Here is a 7,882-nt window from a genome sequence, read left to right on the forward strand (position 1 = left end):
TTCTGCCATCAGTACTATTTGTCAGCTATTGTTATAATTTTTTTACCTGCTACTTCTCACTGTCATCCTCTCTCTGTGATACCTTGGGACTTGAGTTCAGAGGTATTGAAGTGAAAAGAGTGAGAGTAAAAATATCAATCTCCAGAAGAATCAAAAGTGGTTACGTCATAAATAAGATGTGGATTTAATAGCATTTGGTGATACAAATATTTTTTTAATTTTCTGACTAGGTGTGAACTGTTAATTATCTGTATTTGATAGTGGCCATCAGGTTTTTGCATTTCCATTGAATAGGAACTGAATAGCAAGGCCAGTTTTGCATATGGATGAACATTTGAAAATGAACTGCTGAAGGTAAGTTTTCATTTCCCTTCAAAGATCATAAGGAAGGTCAGCTAGTAAATTGGTACTTTGTCACAAAATCCGTGGTAGAATCTGCCAAAGGAATACAATCTGAGTCATTAATAACTGTGGAAGTTTATGGTCTTATTATACAAAGGGAACAATTGCAATGATTTAATAACAAATTGTACAAGATTTTTTCCAAACACATAATCCACAGACCATTAATCACCAATAAAAGTTACTGTTGAGCTTACATTGTCTGCTAGCCAGGGGTTTGATATGACACAGGTGAACCGAGTTCCTTCAGTTACTGAAACATGGAGCCCACTTTTAAAACTGAAGTATCCGTTTGATAAATTCATGACTGTTTTTGAGCGAGAGGTGAGGTCTTTGCCATTACTTGATAACCATGTGACACTTCCTAAAGGAAAACCTCCTTTGGTGTGACAGATGAGAAACACATCCTGGAAGCTGGTAGTATTGTTTCTTCTGTATGTCATCACTGGATCACTATAGGGTGCTGCCACTCGAAGTTCTAAAATGTCTTCACCAATTATTGTTTCTTTGTCTTTAACACGACAGATGTACTCTCCCATGTCCGCTATTGAGACATTTTTGATCTTCAGGTCTGGTGACCCACGCAGAAAGTCCTCCCAGTACAGGAAAGCTCTGTTTTCATATCTTGGATGTTGGCCAATTAGATTTTCTTCCTCATTTACAAAGGAATACACCAGGTGCTCCTTGCTATTAGAATCCTTATTGAACCAATACAAACCCAACTCAGCAATGGAGACATGATCTCTTTCCGGAATAAAAACTTCACAAATTAGTTCTACACTATTTCCAGCTATTCCTGTTACTTCCTTATATGGTATGGAAACCTTAATGCCTGGCAAAGGCAAAACCCAGTCTACCAATAAATTTTCAATGTACTTATTCCAAATGCTGCAGACATACCTTACTCCCTTTTGGGCACTGACCACAACAGAACTTTTCACCTGATATGTTTTGTTGGGCAGTTTCTTCATCATGGTGATTGCATTTTGGGAAATGTCATTACCCGCAGCAATCCAATGAACATCAGGCTCAGGGTATCCTTCCTTAGCTGCGCAGTTTATTGACACTTTAGCTCCTTCAACTTCTTTGGGTTTATAGTCCATAAACATGTCCTTAAATGGTTTACAAACAAAGAGTGTAATAGTGAGGCTCTTAACTCCATTGATGGAACAAAAGTATTTTCCACTGTCCTCAAGCAATGCTGGTTTAATCTTCAAAACTGAGATACTTGCATTAAGGTAGCTGCCATGTACTCTTGCTTTGAGTTTCTCAGTCAGATATTGGAATACTTCCTCATTAGGAGTGATGATGTGATGCAGGACTCTCTCCAAGGTGTAGCCATCTATAGTTCGCTCCCACTCAACATTAAAGGAGCCTGATTCAGATTTAACCCTGCTGAGATTGCACATTGCTGTAAATTGTTGACCTACTTGCACTCCTACAGATGATTGTTTAGACTTGGGCAGAGGATTTAACACTTTCATTCTTGTGGTTCCAAGCCAAGACAATTGGTACAAAGCATACAGGTAGATAATTGAAAGAGGTCTCATGATCTTTGGGATTTTGGCATCAGTGAGTCTGTCTACCATTAGGATTTTAACTTCCCATTTTTCTACCATTCACCCTGCAATTAAACGTGGTTGTTAGTGCTTATCATTAATTTGGTTAAATTGAGTAGAAATATCAATCTTCATAAAATATTTTGAAAAATTGTTGGAATGATCAATTTAGTTTCCTTTTCCATAAAAATGTATCCAATCAGAGACTCAGGCCCATCGATTTTAGTAAATAATCTGAAAGTTAATCAACCAAAATCAACATCATCCATCCTCTTGCCCTTATGTAATCTTGGACTGCTTTTATCTGAACAACATTAATCTTTTCCATTCCTACAACTGTTTTCAATGTTTCAAAACAACATTGCCAACCATTATGCTAATGGATCCAAGACAATCTCACAAAATTTTAACAATAATGGAGAGGGGAGAACTCGAATAGCCAGCAGATACTTCTCTTATTGACTTTTATCTAATACTTGTCTTTTTGCAGAGTAGATATGAAAAGATTGTTGTACAAAGTAGGTGTAGAAAAGTTGTTTCTCTTGGTGGGAGAATCTAGGACAAAAGGGCACAACTTCAGGATTGAAGGACATCTGCTTGGAACAGAAATGCTTAGGAATTTCTTCAGCAAGAAGGTGATAAATCTGTGGAATTTGTTGGCACAGGCATTTGTGGAGGCTAGATAATTTGGTATATTTAAGACAGAGATTGATGGTTCTTGTTTAGCCAGGGGAATCAAAGGTTATGGGGAGAAGGCCGGGCAGTGGGGCTGAGTGGAAAAATGGATCAACTCATGATTGAATGGCAGGGCAGACTCAATGGGATGAATAGCCTATTTCTGCTCCTATGTCTTTTGGTCTTTTATAGTCACAAAGTATTGGGACCTATGAAAGAAAAGAAAATAGTACATCTTGACATAATAATAAATGATCCTTTGAGAGATGAGAATTGATCTGGTAATGGCCATCTTTTTTCTCTACAGTATTTTCAAACTCTCATTGCTTGAAAGTATTATTTTAGTGTGAGATTTTGTTCAATCTTTTCTGGAGTCTCTAGAGTGCATCCCATCCCTTTCCCACCTCATTGTACCTCATGTAGCTTTGAAAATAGGGGTTCTGCAAAAGATGTTCTGTTAGAGAATACCAAACCAATACCATGCCATACCAAAACATTACAGCACTAAACTGTGTAAACCCTTACCCAACATGCATTGTAACCAGCCATTATTTCAGCCCTATAACCAGAATGTCATTCACACTTAGAACAATCTGCTACTTCTACCATTAGTTAGTGCTAAAAGGCAGCAGACTGCAACACTGCTCTCATCAACTTTTGGCCAATACTTCATTCCTGGTAATATATTCAATGAAAACTCATCAAAAATATACATGCAACAACAGGAACTTGTGAAATTTTAAAATTTAACTTTAGACATCTGCATGGTAACAAGGCCATTTCGGCCCACGAGACTGTACTTCAAACTGAGGGTGTAGGTAAATTGGGTGGCACAGTCTCGTGGGCCGAAATTGGAAAAATACTTTGTACTTCAAACTGGGGGTGTAGGTAAATTGGGCGGCACAAAATATTTTTCCAATTTTGTACCACAGCATTTTCTGGTCTTGCTTCATTTAAAAAAAAATGCTTTTACATTCTTCTATGCTTCGTGCAAACATGGATAACCTCACATTTTCTCATATTATCCTCCATCTGCCAATTTCCTTGCCCACTCACTTAACCTATCTATTTCCATTGAAACAGTAAAGTCTGCAAACACTGTGATTATAGTAAAAACACAAAAATGCTGGAGAAGTTCAGCAGGTTTCACAGTGTCAGAGGAGGTAAAGATGTAACCAACATTTCAGGCCTGAACCATTCCTCAAGGGCAGGGGGAGGAGCCTTCTTTCTTCTTGTACCTTTATTTCCCACTGCTTTGGCAGCAGTCAGTCCATTACTTCTATTAGTGAAGGCAAGATGTAGGATAGAATATCATCCAATAAACATCAGCCAGGAGACAGGAAGAGGTCTTTTGGCTTCTCTTTAAATGCCATGAAATGCTTTTATGTCCCACTAAGGGCTTTGAAAATTTGTGTTGTCTTATGTCTTTACTTTTTCAATATTTTTATTAACATTGACATTTCACATCCAAAAATGCAGAGTACATATTAAAATTCAAAAAGATACATTACACTTATTTCATCCAGATTTTAATCAAACAGATTATATTGTATTTATATTATTTTATTATTTAAAAAAAGGCAATTCTAAACCTACTACCAAGAAATAAGCTGTTTGGCCAAAAAAAAGAAAGGACAATTCTTATTAGAATAATAAATTACCTCATTAATCAACAATTCTACCTTCATAACAAATCAAAGATTATAAAAGCAATTCAAAAAGGTTCCACACAGTGTTTGAAAAATTAAATTCAAATTGGAAATTGAGCATCTAATCTCTGAGTTTAAACATGAGAATGATTAGGTGGGATAACGTCCCTCCATCTGAGCAACACTGCCCGCCTAGCCATAAGAAAAATGTTGTCTTAACTCGAAAAAAAAATGTTAAACCCATTCAGGAAAGCTTGAACAGAAACACACTTGTGTCCTGTAAAAGCATGCACCCTACAGGACAGTTACAAAGTTCTACAAACAACCAGTCTTGCTGGTAGGAAGAGTGTCTATTATTTGCTCAATTGTATTGTTTTTTATGAATGATGCCCCTAAACCCTGCATCTTTGCTAGATGAAAAAGCCTGAACCATCTTAGTAGATTGTTCTGAGGTATGATTGCATTGGGAAAGGTTCATAATGACCTTTTCATGCTCAGAGCACATATGACAAAACCGCTAAATGGAACATATGTCACAGAGATGAGGAATTTACAAACTGATTCAAAGACCATCCATTGAAATTCTGGGAGAAAAATAAGGTACTCAAATTGCATTTCAGATTTAGGTTCTTCAGTTCCTTTCTCAATCCACCATGATTTCTCCCTTCAGGTAAAAATCTGTTGCCACGATTATTTAATTTAATTAACATTAATAATCTTAAACTTCTGCCTATGTTGGGGATTTATCTCACCTGCTATAAGGAATCTACATGATACCAAATTTAATTAGATCACATTGAGCAGGTCCAATAAAAGATGTTTGGAGTGATCACAATATAAAAATCTAGATTAGTACATGTTCACTGTGTAAGATTGTTTTATCATTGGAACTAAACCTTCTTACTTGATGACATCATAGGCTTCCTTATGTGGCATCACAAAACCAAAGAATCCTCCAGTAAATTAAAGCCTCATCATCATTATCAATATTTTACTTGCAGCTCGTTACCTGTGTCTTTTTTAAATCACTGATGAAGGTAAAAGTTTAGAATGACTATCTCAACCAGTGAAGAATTGATGATTGGCATCAGGTCCCAGAATGAGAAAAGTTTCACCTAGGATTCATTTTCATTGCTGCCTTACAGCAAATGTGAAACCAGATAAGGATAATATTGGGTTTAGCATTCACATTCCCCTCCACCTCCATCATGTTATAGCCACCTAGCACCTAATGTAGATTTGTATGAAGAATGGCAACTTGACTGAGGTAACAATACACAAATGACATTGCCCTACAATGGACAATAAATCAGTTACATTGCTAGTATTTTATCCAAGCGCTGAAAAGCTATTAACCTTATTTGATACATATTTAGGAATGACACACTTAAGAGCTAATTAAAGTCAAATTCTTGAGATATTAGTTTTAGAATGTAAAATCAGATATCAGAATTATAGTCAGAGTACATGCATGACATCACTTACAACCCTGAGATTCTTTTCCTTCAGTGAGGCAGAATTATCATTTACTGGCAATGCAAAAAAAACCTGTAAACAATGAACAAATGTAAAACAAATAAAAATGTAAATAAACTGACTGTGCAATACAGAGAGGAAAAAACAATAACGTGTAAAGATGAGTAAGAGATGCTGATTGAGTTTATTCTTAAGGAGTCTGATAGTGGAGGGGTAGCAGCTGCTCTTGAACCTGGTGGTACGAGTCTTTCCTGATGGTAGCAGCTAGAACAGAGTGTGTACTGGGTGGTGTGGGACCTTAATGATTACTGCTACTCTCTAACAGCGGCTTTCCCTGTAGATAGTTCCCAGCATTCTCGATGGTGGGGAGGATTTTGCCTGTGATGTCCTGGGCTATTTCCTTTTGCAGGGCTTTACACTTGGGTGTATTGGTGTCCCCGTACCAGACCATAAGGCAGCTGGTTTGCACACTTTCCACCACAAATCTGCAGAAATTTGCCACGGTTTCTGATTTCACACCAACTTTCGCAAACTCTTGAGGAATGAGTGGCACTGACGTGCTTTTTAACCATGCTATTAGTGTGTTCAAAGTAATCATTTCAGAAAATTGGCTGTGTAAAATTTGAATATAATTAGTATTGCTTTTATTTTGCACATTACTAAGATTTGTAAAATAGCAAAAACATTAAAATATCTTTTTTTCTTTGGCTTGGCTTCGCGGACGAAGATTTATGGAGGGGGTAAAAAAGTCCACGTCAGCTGCAGGCTCGTTTGTGGCTGACCAGTCCGATGCGGGACAGGCAGACACGATTGCAGCGGTTGCAAGGGAAAATTGGTTGGTTGGGGTTGGGTGTTGGGTTTTTCCTCCTTTGCCTTTTGTCAGTGAGGTGGGCTCTGCGGTCTTCTTCAAAGGAGGCTGCTGCCCGCCAAACTGTGAGGCGCCAAGATGCACGGTTTGAGGCGTTATCAGCCCACTGGCGGTGGTCAATGTGGCAGGCACCAAGAGATTTCTTTAGGCAGTCCTTGTACCTTTTCTTTGGTGCACCTCTGTCACGGTGGCCAGTGGAGAGCTCGCCATATAATACGATCTTGGGAAGGCGATGGTCCTCCATTCTGGAGACGTGACCCATCCAGCGCAGCTGGATCTTCAGCAGCGTGGACTCGATGCTGTCGACCTCTGCCATCTCGAGTACCTCGACGTTAGGGGTGTGAGCGCTCCAATGGATGTTGAGGATGGAGCGGAGACAACGCTGGTGGAAGCGTTCTAGGAGCCGTAGGTGGTGCCGGTAGAGGACCCATGATACGGAGCCGAACAGGAGTGTGGGTATGACAACGGCTCTGTATACGCTTATCTTTGTGAGGTTTTTCAGTTGGTTGTTTTTCCAGACTCTTTTGTGTAGTTTTCCAAAGGCGCTATTTGCCTTGGCGAGTCTGTTGTCTATCTCGTTGTCGATCCTTGCATCTGATGAAATGGTGCAGCCGAGGTAGGTAAACTGGTTGACCGTTTTGAGTTTTGTGTGCCCGATGGAGATGTGGGGGGGCTGGTAATCATGGTGGGGAGCTGGCTGATGGAGGACCTCAGTTTTCTTCAGGCAGATAGCAAAAACATTAAAATATAAAAAGAAACAAAATCACAGGCCGCAATTACTCCCAGAGTTCTCCAATTTCATTTTTAAGGGGCTTATTATCACTTTCAACCTTTAGATAGTTTCTTTTCTTGCCTGAGGAGCATTAAGTGCCTTTCATTCTAAATGTAGCTGCATTGTCTTTAATCTTAATCAAGGTATGCCCTTTGGATGTTATCTAAGGCTCAATTATTTGTACCACCAATTTTATCATCATCGGATAAAGCAAATTGCATATTACAGTGTTTGATGTAACTTCATCATCTTTGCCATTAGCCATAAATATGAAAATTAAAAAAGTTTTCTTTCTTAAAATGTCATTTGGATAATAATCTGATTGCCCATTAAAATAAATGCCACCATTCATAATTGTGATGTTTTGGTATTCAGGCAATAATTAAATCAGTTTGCTAATCCTTGAGAGCAGAGGACCCCTGTGCCTTTTTCCCTTGAGGTAATTTGCATGTTAATTATCATGGAGGCTGATGGCTTAGAT

The 7,882-nt window shown here is 38.4% G+C and overlaps 1 protein-coding gene across 1 annotated transcript; it reads right to left on the minus strand.

The window, feature by feature from the left end:
* Positions 1 to 501: 501 nt before the first annotated feature.
* On the minus strand, positions 502 to 5,158 carry LOC138754352 (CD276 antigen-like). The gene is made up of 2 exons (XM_069918514.1): positions 5,038 to 5,158; positions 502 to 2,026 (listed from the first exon to the last, which is right to left on the minus strand). The coding sequence occupies exon 2, from the start codon at positions 2,019 to 2,021 to the stop codon at positions 567 to 569; it is 1,455 nt and encodes a 484-aa protein (XP_069774615.1). The 5' UTR covers positions 2,022 to 2,026; positions 5,038 to 5,158; the 3' UTR covers positions 502 to 566.
* Between the last annotated feature and the right edge of the window lie 2,724 nt (positions 5,159 to 7,882).

The sequence above is a fragment of the Narcine bancroftii genome, chromosome 2, assembly GCF_036971445.1.
Source record: "Narcine bancroftii isolate sNarBan1 chromosome 2, sNarBan1.hap1, whole genome shotgun sequence".
NCBI classification, from domain to species: Eukaryota; Metazoa; Chordata; class Chondrichthyes; order Torpediniformes; family Narcinidae; genus Narcine; species Narcine bancroftii.